This window comes from Chamaea fasciata, unplaced genomic scaffold, assembly GCF_029207755.1.
Source record: "Chamaea fasciata isolate MVZ Bird 193981 ecotype frontalis unplaced genomic scaffold, bChaFas1.0.hap1 SCAF_25, whole genome shotgun sequence".
Classification (NCBI taxonomy): Eukaryota; Metazoa; Chordata; class Aves; order Passeriformes; family Sylviidae; genus Chamaea; species Chamaea fasciata.
This window is the reverse complement of record NW_027094110.1, coordinates 4952437-4968095: the sequence shown is the minus strand read 5'-3', so window position 1 is coordinate 4968095 and position 15659 is coordinate 4952437. Positions and strand designations below refer to the sequence as shown.

Sequence of the window (15659 nt, the reverse complement as noted above, 5' to 3'; positions counted from 1 at the left end):
CCACCTCGGGGCGGGGATTGGGTCCCGCCAGGATTTTCTGAGCGTTGCCACAACTCTGGATTTTGGGGTCTCACCCTCTTTTAAAACCCCCCCTTAGCTTGGGGTTTAAACCCTGTCAGGTTCGTCAGTCGGGGTCCGACCCCCTTCTGAGCCCCACCACGTCCCCCTCTTTGGGGTCAGAGTCCCCCCAGCCCCTTCACTGGGCCATTCCTTTGTTCCGGGCCCTGCAATTTGGGATCTGCCTGTTCCTGCCACTCTCAACATGGCAGCCTCCGGTGCCCGGGACCGCCCTGGGGTGAGGGCGGAAGTGCCACACCCAGCATGGCCGCGCCCGAGACCGCGCCGCACCCAAGATGGCCGAGCGGGGGCGGAGCCCGCCGCCCGGCCGTGTGTGGCGCCGTCCGTGGCCACCGGGGGCGGGCGGCGCCGGCCGTGACGCGGCCGCCACGGCGGAGCGGCGGCACCGGCGGGCGGAGCTGCATCGCACCCACCGGAGACACCGGCGCTCCCTCAGGTGCCACTCCCAACATGGCGGCGGCGCTGCCCCGGCTCTCCCTGCCGCTCCCGCGAGAGGAGGGGGTGAGTCCTCGCGAGAGCTCGGCGCGGCGGAGCGGCCGACATGGAGCCGAGTGGCGGCCCCGGGCCGGGCCCTGTCCCGGTCCCGGGGAACAACAAGGGCCGCGGTGGGGCGGCCGCGCCCGGGAGGGGCCGCGACTTGGCCCGGCCGCCGCGCAAGGACTCCGAGGTCAGCGCCGCCGGGAGCGGGGCGGCCTTCCCGGGCGGGGCGGGCCGCGCCGGGCCTCGTCCCGGGCCTGCCCATGGGTGCCGGTGCCCGGGGGCGGTGCCCGGTGGTGCCGGTGTTCGTGGATCCCTGTGGGTATCGGTGTCCAGGGGCGCCAGTGTCCGGCTCTCCCAGCCCTGCTGGGCACCGCCTTCCCCGGGACCGGCCCGGGACCAGCCCGTCCGCGGCTCTGCTGCTCCAGCCGTGGTCCCGGGGCCGGCCCTGCAGCGGCCGCTCCCTCGGTCCCGGTTCCCTGGCGCAGTGCCCCGGGCTGCGGAGCCGAGAGGCCTCTCCCTGCCCGGCCTGCCCGGACCCTGCCTGGGCTCGGTCGGGGCCGGTTTCCCCTCCATCCATCCCTTCCCCAGGCCCGGCCGGCTGTGACCGGGCTGGGCCGCGGGGGTGGCTCTGTCCGCCGGCCCCGAACGGAGTGACAGGGCCGGCCCGGGGCTCTCACGGCCCGTGCGGGGGTTTCTCGGTGTTACCGGTCGGTACCAGCCCAGGGTGGGGTGTCGGGTCCGGCTGCCGTGCTCGGACCGGGGATGGATCCAGCGAGAGGTGACCAACCCCCCCCAGGGACACCCCGCCGTGCTGGGCTCACCCCGAGCCTGGGGGGAGTCAGAAGGGTTGTGTGGAGCTGAGGTATCCCGGGGCTTTTCCAAAGCTTTTAGTTCCTGGGATGGCCGCAGAGCCGTTTGCACCCAGGGGTTCCTCGGAAAGGTCCCAGGAATGCCAGGGGAGGGATGTGAGGGGGAATCTTGGGGTCCTGGGGTGCTGGCAGGGCTCCCAGCAGAGCAGAGCCAGCACGAGGCAGGGCTTGGAGCTGCCCCTCTCAGAGTCCTGGAATTCGGGATTGTTCTGATGTGGATCTGCTCCTCTGTCAGGAGTGGAGGCCCCCAAATTTAGGAGAGCTCTGCTGTGGATTTGCAGCTCGTGTCGGGGAGTGCCCCAAAATTTGTGTGGATTTGGTTCTGGGTGTGCCCCTTCTTCAGGAATATGTGCCCCAAAATAAGGGAATGTTCTGCTGTGGCTCTGCTCCTCACCCAGGGGTGGGTGTCCCTGCCCTATGGTCAGGAATTTGTGTCCCAAAAATCTGCTCAGGGTCTGCCCCTCACTCAGAAGTGGGTGCCCCAAAATTTGGGTGAGTTCTGGTGTGGATCTGCCCCTCACTCAGGAGTGGGTGTCCCAAAATTTGGGATGGTTCTTGTATGGGTTTGCCCTTCACTCAGGAGTGGGTGAGGATTCTGTTCTGGATCCTCCCCGTGCTCAGGAGTGGGAGCCTCATAATTCAGGAGAGTTCTGGCGTGGATTTGCCCCATGCTCAGGATCCCAAAATGCGTGAGGGTCTTGCTGTGCGTCTGCCCCACTCAGGGCTGGGTGCCCTGAAATGTTGTGGGTCGATGTCCATGACTTCTGTAAAGGGAGCTGATATTTTGTTCTCTTAAGGTTCTCCTGGATGTTTTTGCAGCCTCTCCAAAGCTGTTTGGAGTTGTTTCATCCTCTCTAATCCCATCTGCTGGGATGGCACAGGGGGATAGCCCAAATTTTCCCAATTTTGTGCAGAGTGGGTGAGCTCTGAGAGCTCCCTGATCTCCCAGACCCCTCTCCCTGTCTCCTGCCGTGTTTTTGTTGTGCCTTGGGGGCTCCCCCCGTGCTCTGGGGGTGCTGCAGTGGCTCCACGTGGCACAGCCATGGAGACGCAGGAGGTGGGCTGGAGTTGCCTCGGTAACGTTTGTGCTGCTGCAGGAATGTTTTTGGTCCCTAAAGCAGGAAAACCAGCCCTGGATTTGCAGGAGGATGAGGTGAATTGTGAGTGTTCTCGGGGGTTTTGGTTTTCCTGAAATGGGATGTAATGGAATTGATTTTTCCCCCCCCGTGTTTTCAGGGCTATTCGGAGTCGCCAGACCTGGAGTTTGAGTATGCAGACACGGATAAATGGACAGCAGAGCTGTCGGGTAAGGAATTCTTCTGTGATGGATCAATTAATCAGCCGTGATTTCCTCTCCTGGTAGAATTGAAGGAACTCTGTCAGTTCCAGTATCGCTTTATTATTATATTTAAACGCTGCATTGATGTTAAAAGGGACAGAATATGTGTAATTAATATTTTTGGCCTTTATTACGTTTTGATATTTTGGCTAAAACTGCAGTTCCCAGGACTGAATTGCAGCTTGGTGCAGGCTTTTGGAGCTTCTCCTCTTTTGGCAGAGCTGTACAGCTACACGGAGGGACCAGAGTTCCTGCTCAACCGAAAATGCTTTGAGGAGGACTTCAGGATCCACAGTAAGAGCCTTTTTCTGGACTCTTCTCCCCCTGGGGAGGGACAGGGATTTCTCTTCCTGGAGAAGAGGAGCCTGATGCTGGAGCTCACTGGGGTCTGCAGCTGCTCCCGAAGGCCAGCTCCAATCTCTGCTCCCTGTGAGCAGGGACAGGAGTCAAGGGAATGGAGCTGTGTCAGGGGAGGGTCAGCCTGGATATCAGGGAAAGGTTCTTCCCCCAGAGGGTGCTGGGCACTGCCCAGGCTCCCCAGGGAATGGGCACGGCCCCGAGGCTGCCAGAGCTCCAGGAGCCTTTGGACAGCGCTCTCAGGTGTTGGATTATACCCTTTTCTGACCCATCGATGGGTCAACTAAGAGGCATTTTAAAACCTTTTCTTCTATTTTCAGTCTCATGTGAAGGGTGAGACAGTACAGATGTTATAATTCCAAATCAGAAGCCAAACTGTTTCATAATTACGATCCATTACCAGCATTTCTTGGCCTATCGGCGTTTGCCACTCAATGCCGTTAATGTCTCAAAGCCAATCTTCTAAAACTACCCTTCGTGGGTCTCTACAAAATTCTCTGCAAATCCATTTTCCACACTCAGGGACCCGGTAAGATTTTGGGATGTCCTGGGCGGGGCCAGGAGGTGGCCTCTATGATCCTTGGGGGACATTCCATGATGCCATGACTGATCTAATCACCCGCCAGACGGTTCAGACATCCCTGAGCCGCCACACACCCCGGGAGTCCTTCCCCCAGCAGCGCCACGTTCCCTGGCTCCGTTGGCCGAGTCGCCGTGAGCGTGGCCAAAGCCGTGCCTTGGTTTGCAGTGAGGGACAAGAAGTGGCCGGAGCTGGAGCGGACGCAGCACCGCACCCACGCCATGCGCCTGCTGGACGGGCTGGAGGTGACGGCGCGCGAGAAGAGGCTGCGCGTGGCCCGCGCCATCCTCTACGTGGCACAAGGTGACACCCGCCTCTGCCCCCCTGCTCAGCCCGTAGAACGGGTTATAGTGCGATGTAGTTAGTCTATATGTGATATATACATTGTACAATATGGGAATGGATTGTAGGATAGTTAATTTTATAGTGATAGTTATATAGTGATAGATAGTTATATTGTGATATTGTGCCTCTGCCCCACTGCTCAGCCCATAAAACAGGTTATAGTGGGATGTAGTTAGTCTATATATGTTATATATATTGTACAATATAGTAGGGGATTATGTTGGGATAGTTAATTTTTTAGTGATAGTTATATGGTGATAGTTATAGTGATAGTTAGATAGTAATAAATAGATATAGTGATAGATAGTTGTACTGTGGTACTGTGCCTCTGCCCCGGGTCAGCCCCACTGCTCAGCCCATGAAATGGGTTATGTTGGGATGTAGTTAGTATATATATGGTATGTATATTGTGCAATATAGTAATGGATTATGTTGGGATAGTTAATTTTATAGTGATAGATAGTTATAGTGATAGTTATATTGTGATACTGTGCCTCTGCCCCGGGTCTGCCCCACTGCTCAGCCCGTGAAATGGGTTATGTTGGGATGTAGTTAGTCTAGATATGTTATATGTATTGTACAGTATAGGAATGGATTATATTGGGAGAGTTAATTTTATGGTGATAGCTATATAGTGATAGTTATAGTGATAGTTATATTGTGATATTGTGCCTCTGCCCCTGGTCTGCCCCGCTGCTCAGTCCATAAAACAGGTTATATTGTGATTTAGTTAATCTATATATATTATATATGTTGTACAATATAGTAATGGATTATATTGTGATAGTTAATTTTATGATGATAGATAGTTGTAGTGATAGATAGTTGTATTGTGATATTGTGCCTCTGCCCCTTGTCTGCCCCACTAAGGCCATAAAACAGGTTATATTGTGATTTAGTTAATATATTTAAGTTTATATTATATATATTGTACAATATAGTAAGGGATTATGTTGTGATAGTTAATTTTATAGTGATAGATAGTTACAGTGATAGTTATATAGTGATATATATGTGTTAGATAGATATAAGTATATATGATATATCATACAATATAGCTATACAATTAGATATACAATTGTATGTGCTATGTTGTGTAGATTATCTGTTTTGCATATAGTGCGTTTTATATCTTATATATATTTAATGCATTAGATATAGTATGTTGACTATATGATATACATGTAATATATAGTTTTGTACTATATATAGTATAATAGATATTGTATTATATAACATATGTGTTGTAGATGGTATTGTACTGTGTATTGCATATAGTATACATATTATAATTATATATTTGATGTATATATTATATAGTGGAGACATAGTAAATATAGTCTCATATATAATACATATACTATACATGTAATTATATATTTTGATGTATGTAGTAATTTTATGTATATACTGTAAAGGTGAGACAGTACAATATAATTTCATATGTATAGTATATACATAAAAATATTTAATTATAATAAGTATACTACAAGTAATACATAATACAATATAATCTACAATACATATTATATGTAATATACTGTATATTATATATTAAAGATATTACATGTTGTGTCATAGATATAATACATTGTGTATATATTTAGACATTATATAATAAATGCTATATTTATTTTATATATTACAGAGATTATATAGTCTATATTATTCATATTATGTATTGTAAATTATACACAATATGTTATATATTGTATGTAATATATCAATATATAATATAATTAATATATACGATAATTACTAATTATTTTAATTCATAATTTGAAGAATTTTCATTCCTTGGGGATTTCACTGGCCTGATATGTCTGGAACAAAGCTGAATCTCATGGGCCCGGATAGTTTAGAGCAGTTGGGCCCCAAATTAGTCTGATTTCCCTGTGTTACCCCAGTTCTGCAGACCTGGAATGCAGGTTACCCAAATGCAGAGTTCCATGCTCTGCATCCCAGTTTCTCCTCAGTTTGAGGGGTGTGTTTTCCACAGGAATGCTGTGGTACTGTGGGAGCTGGGATCAGCAGGGTCTCTTTGCAGGCACCTTCGGGGAGTGCAGCTCCGAGGCCGAGGTGCAGGCCTGGATGAGGTACAACATCTTCCTCCTGCTGGAAGTGGGAACCTTCAACGCCTTGGTGGAGCTGCTGAACATGGAGATTGAGTGAGTACTGCAGGAAAACACTTCAGGAGGGCCTCTGGAGCTCCTTGGTAGGAGCTTTTCTGCTTTATGGCACAAAAGCTTATGGTACAAAAGCTTGCCTATCCATCTGTTCCTAATCTGATTCCCGCATCCACCAGTGACTCCTGCTGTCCTGGGTGGATGTGTAATGTAGGATTATAGCTGATTTCTCCTGAAATTCCTGATGAGTCAAAGTCCCTGGCAGCAAACAGGCAGCTCTGCTCCTCCTCCTGCAGCTGCGCTGGGAGCAGGGAGTTCATGGCAGCAGTGTCTGTCTCAGGGTTTGGAGCCAGGGAGTTCATGGCAGCAGTGTCTGTCTCAGGGTTTGGAGCCAGGGAGTTCATGGCAGCAGTGTCTGTCTCAGGGTTTGGAGCTGGCACAGGAAGTGCCCATGGCAGAGTTTGAATTCCCCCAAATTCCCTCTGAGCTGTTCTCCCTCTGCAGCAACAGCGCAGCCTGTTCCAGTGCCGTGAGGAAACCGGCCATTTCCCTGGCTGACAGCACCGACCTCAGGTATGGAGTGGGAATGGAGGGAACAGGAGGGGGGCCAGGGTTTTCTGGGAGCTTTGGGAGGCTGAGACAGGCACTTGAAGGGGTCCCAGAGCTGTCCCAGCTCTGAGTTTCCATGGGTGTCTGTCGTGCTCAGCCTGCACAGCAGGGATGGCACAGATTGGGAATATGAAAGCAGTCATTTGGGAAAGCAGATATTTTTCCTGTTTGGACTTGCAGAGACTTTTTCCCCCAGTGCCCGTGTGCTGGTGTGGAGCAGGTACATGAATTCTGGATGTGGTCTGGGTTGCTCCAGCTTCTCCCTGAGCCCTGGGTGCTGACAGTGCTTCCATAACTGCTCCCAGCCCCCGGGATTCAGCTGCCCTGGTTCTTGCAGGGTGCTGCTGAACATCATGTACCTGATTGTGGAGACTGTGCGCCAGGAGGCCGAGGGGGACAAGCCCGAGTGGAAGAGCATGAGGCAAACCTTCCGAGCGGAGCTGGGTGAGGAGCAGGAGCTGGGATGGAGCTGCCAGGGCTGCAGACAGTGATGTGGGATTTGGCTCTCAGAGTTGGATAATAGCGGCTGGCAGCACTGGGTTGGTTTCTGCTCAGCTTGTGGGCAGAGGGAAGTGAGCAGAGGAAGCCATCCAGCCTTTGCTGCTGCTGGGTGTTCTCTCCTGGGAAAACCCCAGAATACTGGAGTTGTTGTTTCCTCTCAATATAGAGGTAAGAAATTACGGAGTTTATGAGGCCTTGGAAGGGGAGAGGGAGCTGTCTGGGGTGAGGTGAGGATCTTGGAGCTGATGGGGAGGAGGGTGCAGGAGCTGGTGATGCTGGTGATTGGGGTGAGACCAGGAATGAGGAATTCCTGGCTAATGGTGCTGTGTGGTTGCAGGAGCCCCCCTGTACAACAATGAACCCTTCTCTGTCATGCTCTTTGGGATGGTGACCAAATTCTGCAGTGGCCATGCTCCGCATTTCCCCATGAAGAAGGTGCTGCTTCTGCTCTGGAAGACTGTGCTGGTAAGGAGAGGCTGTGGGGTGTGGGATGTGTAGTTTGATACTTTGCAGAGGAGGGAATTCTGCCCTCGGAGTTGGCTGTAATTGCTCCATTCTTTTGTTCTGGTGTTCAGTTTTCCTTTAAACCCAGTGGCAGGTTTTCCCCCATAGGGAAGCATTGGATATTGGTGTCTGGAGCTGGATGCCAAGGATAGACCCAAAGCAAGGTCCCTGGCTGGGGAAAGGAAAGCTCTGAATGCTGCAGTTGTGGATGCCTGGGCATCCTCCTGTCCCTCCTGCCTCTTCCAATGACAAGAGGAGCACAGGACAGGCAACTCCTACTTGAAACCCTGGGGAAGGATTTGGGCCCCTCAGGACGAGAGAGACTTTGAGGGGCTGGAGCGTGTCCAGGGAAGGGAACTTTGCTGGGGAAGGGTCTGGAGTGGCTGAGGGAGCTGGGGAAGGGGCTCAGCCTGGAGAAAAGTAGGCTCAAGGGGGATCTTCTGGCTCTGCACAACTCTCTGACAGGAGGAGGCAGCCAGGTTGGGGTCAGGCTCTGGTCCCAGGGAACAAGGGACAGGGCAAGAGGAAGTAACATCAAGCTGTGCCAGGGGAGGCTTAGATTGGATATTGGGAAATTTCTTTTCATGGAAAGAGTGGTCAGGCACTGGCACAGGCTGCCCAGGACAGTGTTGGAGTAACCATCCCCAGGGGCATTTAAAGGACACGTAGCTGTGGCACCTGGGGACATGGATTAGTGGTGGCCTTGGCAGTGCTGGAGGGGCAGTTGGACTCGATGATCTCAGGGGGCTTTTCCAGCCTGAATGGTTCTGTGACCCTGCTAGGTGGGTTTGGGAAGGGCAGGTGTAGATGCCCCTGGAGCCCCCCGTGCTCAGCACGCCGTGGTGTCCCTTGCAGTGCACCCTGGGAGGGTTTGAGGAGCTGCAGAGCATGAAGGCAGAGAAGAGGGAGATGCTGGGGCTGCCGCCACTGCCCGAGGACAGCATCCAGGTGATCCGCAACATGCGGGCGGCCTCCCCGCCCGCCTCCGCCTCCGACCTCATCGAGCAGCAGCAGAAACGCGGCCGGAGGGACCACAAGGTGGGAACAGGGGCACTGGGGAGGGCACTGCCAGGCTCTGGGCTTGGTTTTGGGATATTCCCTTCCCTCTCTCCCCGCTCCAGGCCCTCATTAAGCAGGATAACCTCGATGCCTTCAACGAGCGGGATCCGTACAAAGCTGACGATTCCCGTGAGGAAGAAGAGGAAAATGATGATGACAACAGCCTGGAGGGAGAGACCTTCCCCCTGGAACGGGATGAAGTGATGCCCCCCCCAACCCAGCACCCTCCCAGCGACCGCATCACCTGCCCCAAGGGGCTGCCCTGGGCCCCCAAGGTCCGGTGAGTCCTGGGGGCTCCGTGTTTGGAGAACTGGAGCAGGGTCAGGGAAGCAGAGGCTGTTGGATGGTGGGAATCTCAGCAGGGATGCAGAGAAGGTGTTTGGGATGGGGTGGTCACTTTGGTGGCTGTTTACTTGTGGGGCTGGCTGGGTGCCCTTTAGCTGACCACAAGGCTTTTCCCTGTGCCTGGCTGGGCGTCTTCCAGATGCTCAGGAAGATGTGACTCTTCCTTTCTCTCTTTGCTGCAGAGAGAAGGACATTGAGATGTTCCTGGAATCCAGCCGCAGCAAATTCATCGGCTACACGCTGGGCAGGTGAGTGCAGAGCCAGCCCAGCGCTGCCATCATGAGGGGCCTGTGGTGGAGGCCAGTTTGGGGGCTGCTTTTGTCTCTACGTGGCAGCCGGGAAGGCCTTGTCTGGCTGGTCTGTGGCTTTATCCCTGGGTGGTCTCTGCCCCACCCCTGGGTGCTCAGCCCTGCTCCCAGCCTGGCTCTTTCCCTCCTGCAGTGACACCAACACCGTGGTGGGCTTGCCCAGGCCCATCCATGAGAGCATCCGCACCCTGAAGCTGGTGAGTTAAGGAATTCCTCCAGCCCCTGCTGCTCTATGGGTGCCCCTTGCCCATCTCCCTGCTCCCATCACAGCTCAGAGTGGATTTTCCTGTCCATTTTCCCCTTCTTCCACCCAGTGATGGGAGAGCAGCCTTAAGCTTTCATCTCATCCTGGACTCACAGGTTGTCTGAGCCCCTTCCTTAGGGGGCTCCGTCCCTTCCTTAGGAGGATTCATCCCTTCCTTAGGGGGCTCTATCCCTTCCTTAAAGGGTTTTATCCCTTTCTTCATGTCTTCATCCCTTTCCTACTGGCCTTGTCCCACACCCAAGCCCAGCAGCTCCCACCCTGCACATCCGCACAGGTCACCCCTGGGACAGGGATCCAGGAGGGATGGAACAGGAGGGTGGGGGCAGGCTGGGGCAGGGGTCAGCACTGGGGGACCGTGGTGACCCTGCCCTGTCCCCCTGCAGCACAAGTACACGTCCATTGCTGAGGTGCAGGTGCACATGGAAGAAGAGTACCTGCGCTCCCCGCTCTCCGGAGTGAGTGTGGGATTGGGCTGGGATGGACATCCTGGGCTGGGAGCTGGGGGCACTTGGTCCTTGCCAGGTTTTTTGGCAGGGCTGAGGGGTTTGTTTTGCTGGGGAGGGGTTTCTCTGGGGCAGAGGGGCTTGGGGCAGGAGTTTGGGGGTATCCTGCCCTTGGGTCCGTGCTCCGTGGTGCTGGTGGCAGATCCTGGGATGAGGTTTTCTGGTCTCTCCTGGCACCAGGGGGAAGAGGAAGTGGAGCAAGTCCCTGCTGAGATCCTGTACCAGGGCCTGCTGCCCAGCCTGCCCCAGTACATGGTGAGCTGGGGAGCACTGGGATCCCCTGGATCAGTCCCTTTCCAGTGATGCATCCCAAGATTTCACCCCCTGCCCCTGCTCTGTTCCTCCCTCCTGCAGTTGGGGAAAGGGTGTGTGGGCAGTCCCCTGCAGCTCCCATTCCCCCTCCATCTCTCCCTTCTTCCCAGATTGCTCTTCTGAAGATCCTCCTGGCTGCAGCCCCCACCTCCAAAGCCAAGACAGACTCCATCAACATCCTGGCAGATGTCCTGCCCGAGGAGATGCCGTGAGTGGCCGTGGAGCAGAGGAGCTGGCTGGGGCTGGGAAGGGAAGGAGGGAGCTGGGGGACTGACCTGCTGGGGGCTGGGGCTCCTTGGGGGATGTCACCCTGCTCCGCCCTGGATTGCACCCTGCAGGAACTGGGAGGGGCAGACCCTGCCCCAGCCCAAGGACTGTGGAATCATGGAATGTTTTGGGTGGTAAGGGACCTGAAAGCTCATCCAGTTCCAGCCCCTGCCATTGGCAGGGACACGTTCCACTAGACCAAGTCGGACTTGGACACTCCAGGGCTGGGGCAGCCACAGCTTCCCTGGACAACCCGTGCCACCCTGGGAGGGAAGAATTCCCCTGATACAACCCCTGTGTCCTCAGGACCACTGTGCTGCAGAGCATGAAGCTGGGCGTGGATGTCAATCGGCACAAGGAGATCATTGTCAAGGCCATCTCTGCCGTGCTGCTCCTCCTGCTCAAACACTTCAAGCTCAACCACATCTACCAGGTGAGGTGGGCTGAGGTCCAGCCGTGCCCGTGGGTCTTTGGGCATGGCAGGACCCTGAGTGGGTCCCTGTTCACCCACGTTTCTCCTCCCCAGTTTGAGTACATGGCCCAGCACCTGGTCTTTGCCAACTGCATCCCGCTCATCCTCAAGTTCTTCAACCAGAACATCATGTCCTACATCACTGCCAAGAACAGGTGAGGGAGGAGGCTGCCCACCTGCGTTTCTGGGGGATGTGGGGAGGGGTCCCTGTTTCTTTGGCCCCTCTGCAGTCCCTCCCTGGCTCAGGCTGACCTGGGAAGTTCCCACCACAGCCCATCTGCAGTGGGTGGGAAGTGGGGCTGCGTTGCAGTCTGGGGGAACAGCACGAGCGCCCCTGTCCTTCCTGCAGCATCTCCGTGCTGGACTATCCCTACTGTGTTGTGCACGAGCTGCCGGAACTGACGGCAGAGAGCCTGGTGAGTCCTCCTGCTGACACTCCTGGCACCTGAGGGACTTCCCAGGGGAATTTGGGATGCAGGGAGGTAGCAGGGCTCCAGCACACAGCCCTTGCACCCTCACGTCTCCTGTGCTCGGCCCCTGGTGCCACTGGAATTTTGGGGAGGAGGATGGGGATGGCAGGTGTTGGCTGGGGTGGAATGTATCCAGAGAAGGGAATGGAGCTGGGGAAGGGGCTGGAGCTCCAGAAGTGGCTGAGGGAGCTGGGAAAGGGGCTCAGCCTGGAGAAAAGAAGGCTCAAGGGGGATCTTCTGGCTCTGCACAACTCCCTGACAGGAGGAGGCAGTCAGGTGAGGATCAGGTTCTGGTCCCAGGGAACAAGGGACAGGGCAAGAGAAAATGGCCTCAAGCTGTGCCAGAGGAAGTTCAGGTTGGATATTGGAGAAGATATTTCATTTATGAAAAGGATGGTCAGGCACTGGTACAGGCTGGCCTGGGCAGTGTTGGAGTCACCATCTCTGGAAGTGTTCAAAAAATGTGTGGGTGTGGATGTGGCACTTGGGGACAGGGATTACTGGTGGCCTTGGCAGTGCTGGGGGAACAGTTGGGCTTGATGACCTCAGAGGGCTTTTCCAATCTTAACAATTCCGTGACTGGACGATTCCATGCCCACGTGCTGTGCTGTGCCCTTTGGACGTGGCTCCTCAGATCACCACAGCCTCTCCCCATCCCCAGTCCAATCCCTTGCCTGACCCTGCGTCTCCTTCCCCACAGGAAGCTGGAGACAACAACCAGTTCTGCTGGCGGAACCTCTTCTCCTGCATAAACCTCCTGCGCATCCTGAACAAGCTGACCAAGTGGAAGCATTCCCGCACCATGGTGAGCGCTGGCGGTGTTCAGGCTGGGAATGTTCTGGAGCTCAGCCCGGCCAGCCACCTGCACTGGGGATAACTTGGGACGACCCAGTGCTTGGTGGGGAGTGAGGAGCGAGCAGGGGAGCGGAGGAGGGATTGGCACAGGAATCCATCCCAGCTGGGATCGGGGGCTGTTCTGGCAGATGCTGGTGGTGTTCAAGTCGGCGCCGATCCTGAAGCGGGCCCTGAAGGTGAAGCAGGCCATGATGCAGCTCTACGTGCTGAAGCTGCTCAAGGTGCAGACCAAGTACCTGGGCCGGCAGTGGAGGAAGAGCAACATGAAAACCATGTCAGCCATTTACCAGAAAGTGCGGCACCGCCTCAACGACGACTGGGCCTATGGCAATGGTACATCCTGGCATTCCCGGCACTCCCAGCCCTCCCTAGTTTTCCCGGCATTCCCAGCCGTCCTGCTCCAGGCTCTGTGCCCCGAGTTCACCCTGTGCTGCCTGGGGCTTGGGCAGGTGCACTGGGTTGGCCTTGGTGGGCCTTGGCTGGTTGGGCTCGACCAGGTGCCCACCAGGCTGCTCTGTCATTCCCTTTCCCAGCTGGACAGGGCAGAGAAAACCAGATGGGAAATAACTTGTAGGTTGAGATAAGGTAGTTTAGTACAGCAGGAGCAGAAAGATACCGGTTTGTTCTCTACTTCCCATCAGCATGGGATGTTCAGCCACTTCTGGGAAGCTGGGCTCCAGCACGTGGAGTGCTGCTCTGGGAGGCACATGTTTTAAATAACAAATGCCCCATCATTCCTCCTCCTTTCCTTGGCTTTTATAGCTGATCCGACATCACTGAGTCTGGAATATTCCCTTGGCTAATTTGGGTCAGCTGGCCTGTGTCCCCTCCCAGGATCTTGCCTGCTTCCATGGACTTGATGGGGTGGGAGTGTTGGGAGATAGTGCTGGTGCTGTGCCTGTGGTGGTGGAGCTGTTGGTGGCTCCAGGCTCTTTGCTTTGTTGGAAGTACCTACAAAGACCTTTCCCAGGTGTGAGGGGCCTGGGGGTGTAGGGCTTGTTGGGAGGAGGGAGAACCAAAGGATATTCCCGACCTAGGACATCATGCTCAGAATATAAAGTGCAGGGGAAAAAGGAGGAGCTGGGGGATGTTGGGAGTGACGCTGTTTGTTGTCCAAATCACCGTTCCCTGGGATGGGGCCCCGTTCTCCTGAAGGTGCTGAACACCTGCCTGCTTGTGGGAAGCAGGAAATTATTTCCTTGTTTTTCTTTCCTTGTGTGCACAGCTTTTGTTTTCTTTATTCAGCTGCCTTCATCCTAACCCACCACTTTTCCAGCTTTTACCCTCGTGGTTCTTTGCTCTGGCTGGTGGGGGAATGAGCAAGCGGCTGCCTTAGGCTCAGTCTGGCTGGGGTTAAACCACACCACCGAGGGGTTTGGGCTGGCTGAGGGGTCCCCAGCTCCTCCCTGACCCATCTCATCCCTGTTCCCAGACCTGGACGCCCGTCCGTGGGATTTCCAGGCGGAGGAGTGTGCCCTGCGTGCCAGCATCGAGCGCTTCAACTCGCGGCGCTACGACCGCGCCCACGGCAACCCCGACTTCCTGCCGGTGGACAACTGCCTGCAGAGCGTGCTGGGCCAGCGCGTGGACCTGCCCGAGGATTTCCAGGTCAACTACGACCTGTGGCTGGAGAGGGAGGTCTTCTCCCGGCCCATCTCCTGGGAGGAGCTGCTGCAGTGATGGACACGGGGAGGCAGGATGGGTTGCTTGGAGAGCTCGAGGCTGAGCTGCTGCCACGGGGCAGGGCAGCGAGGTTTTGGGGGGGGGTCTGTGGGTGGCTGCACTGTTGTGGTGGGCTTGGGAAGAGGATGGAGCTGGGGGATCCTCGCTGAGACCACATCCTGCCCCTCTGCCTCTGTCCAGGCTCGTCCCAAAGCTAGGGGGTTTCCTGTTGGGTGGGGGATCTCTGCCCACCCCATGCAATGCTTTCAGAGGCACCACCCTGCTCGTGCCCCCCCAGCCAGGAAGGGGGAGCGGGTGGCAGTGTGGCAGTGGGGTCTTTGGGTGGGACACCAGGCTGGCCCTGCCCAGCCCCTCTGGGGGGTTGTGGGGGCTTGAGGGGCCAGGGCAGCCTCCCCTCGGCCCACGAGGGGTGCAGGAGCTGTACATATATTATATATATTTGGTGATACCTCTGCCCTGAGCGTGGCTGGGCTCTGTCCGTGTCCCTGTCTCTCCTGCCTGGAGCTGGGCTGGGATGAGAGTTCCTCATCCTGTGTCCTTGTCCCCGCTCGTCCCTCAAACCCCAGCGGGGTGCATGGCCCCTCACCAGAAGGTTTAGTCTTATCTTGCACCCAGGTCTGTTGGTTTGGGGGGGCTGGTGGCCTGGGGGGGAGCAGGTTCTTGAAGGCATTTGCCTGTCCCATTTGCTGAACCCGCCCCCAGCTCCGTCCCGGGATTTCTGACAGCAGTGTGGTGTTAACACTCGGATTTTCTTTGGTCCCTGCTCCCAGGAGGATCCTGTCACCAAATCCTGCCATAGCTCAGCCTTGCACATTGCCTGGCCTCAGTTTCCCTGGCAGAGGGGCAGCAGCAGCCCTGGGGATGAAATCCGGGGGAATTCCCCCTGATGTGAGGCAGGGATTTGCAGGGATGGCTGTGGGCAGAGGGAGCCTGGGACAATCCCAGTTCCACCCCATCACGTGCTGGGATTCTGAGCCTGTGGAGCTCCAGGAGTGAATCCAGCTGTGGGGATGCTCAGCCCCAGGCCTGGAAGCAGCAAACTCAGCCTTATGAGACATCAGAGAAGTTCTGTGGGCTCAGCATCGATGGTAACATGTCCTTAATTCCTGCCTGGAGCTGTCCCCATCCTGCCCTCTTCCCCCTCAGCCAGGGCTGACATGGAGCCCCAGGTCCCTCTGGATTCCCAGTGCTGCACCCTGACCTCGTCCCCTGTGGGCAGCACAGAGGTCTGGATGTGCCCCCAGGGTCCTGCAGGGCTGCACCCACCCCTGGCACCCCCCTGGGTGCCTCCAGCACCATCCTGCCCCCCAAACCCCTTTCCCAGTGCCAGAA

At 55.6% G+C, this 15659-nt stretch overlaps 1 protein-coding gene across 3 annotated transcripts; it reads left to right on the top strand.

Annotated features, from left to right (window-relative positions):
* The first annotated feature begins 321 nt into the window (after positions 1-321).
* Positions 322-14780, top strand: STRIP1 (striatin interacting protein 1). Of its 3 annotated transcripts, none has more exons than XM_066203930.1 (21): positions 322-579; positions 2664-2733; positions 2986-3060; positions 3872-4006; positions 6096-6216; positions 6679-6747; positions 7121-7227; positions 7622-7749; positions 8644-8826; positions 8910-9127; positions 9375-9440; positions 9634-9697; positions 10149-10220; positions 10449-10523; positions 10691-10788; positions 11154-11280; positions 11374-11474; positions 11669-11735; positions 12490-12594; positions 12773-12977; positions 14077-14780. In XM_066203930.1, the coding sequence occupies exons 1-21, from the start codon at positions 322-324 to the stop codon at positions 14322-14324; spliced, it is 2592 nt and encodes an 863-aa protein (XP_066060027.1). In that variant the 3' UTR covers positions 14325-14780. The 3 variants fall into 3 exon arrangements, with proteins under 3 accessions (XP_066060027.1, XP_066060029.1, XP_066060030.1); XM_066203932.1 differs by lacking the exon at positions 322-579 and adding an exon at positions 606-745; XM_066203933.1 differs by lacking the exon at positions 322-579 and adding an exon at positions 1994-2580.
* The last annotated feature ends 879 nt before the right edge of the window (positions 14781-15659 follow it).

Bases quoted from the DNA above. Each gene is read 5' to 3' on its own strand.
- STRIP1 (XM_066203930.1), top strand. From the start codon at position 322: ATGGCCGCGCCCGAGACCGCGCCGCACCCAAGATGGCCGAGCGGGGGC. The intron at 580-2,663 runs GTGAGTCCTCGC...CCGTGTTTTCAG, and splicing joins CGCTCCCGCGAGAGGAGGGG to GGCTATTCGGAGTCGCCAGA. The intron at 8,827-8,909 runs GTGGGAACAGGG...TCCCCGCTCCAG, and splicing joins GCGGCCGGAGGGACCACAAG to GCCCTCATTAAGCAGGATAA.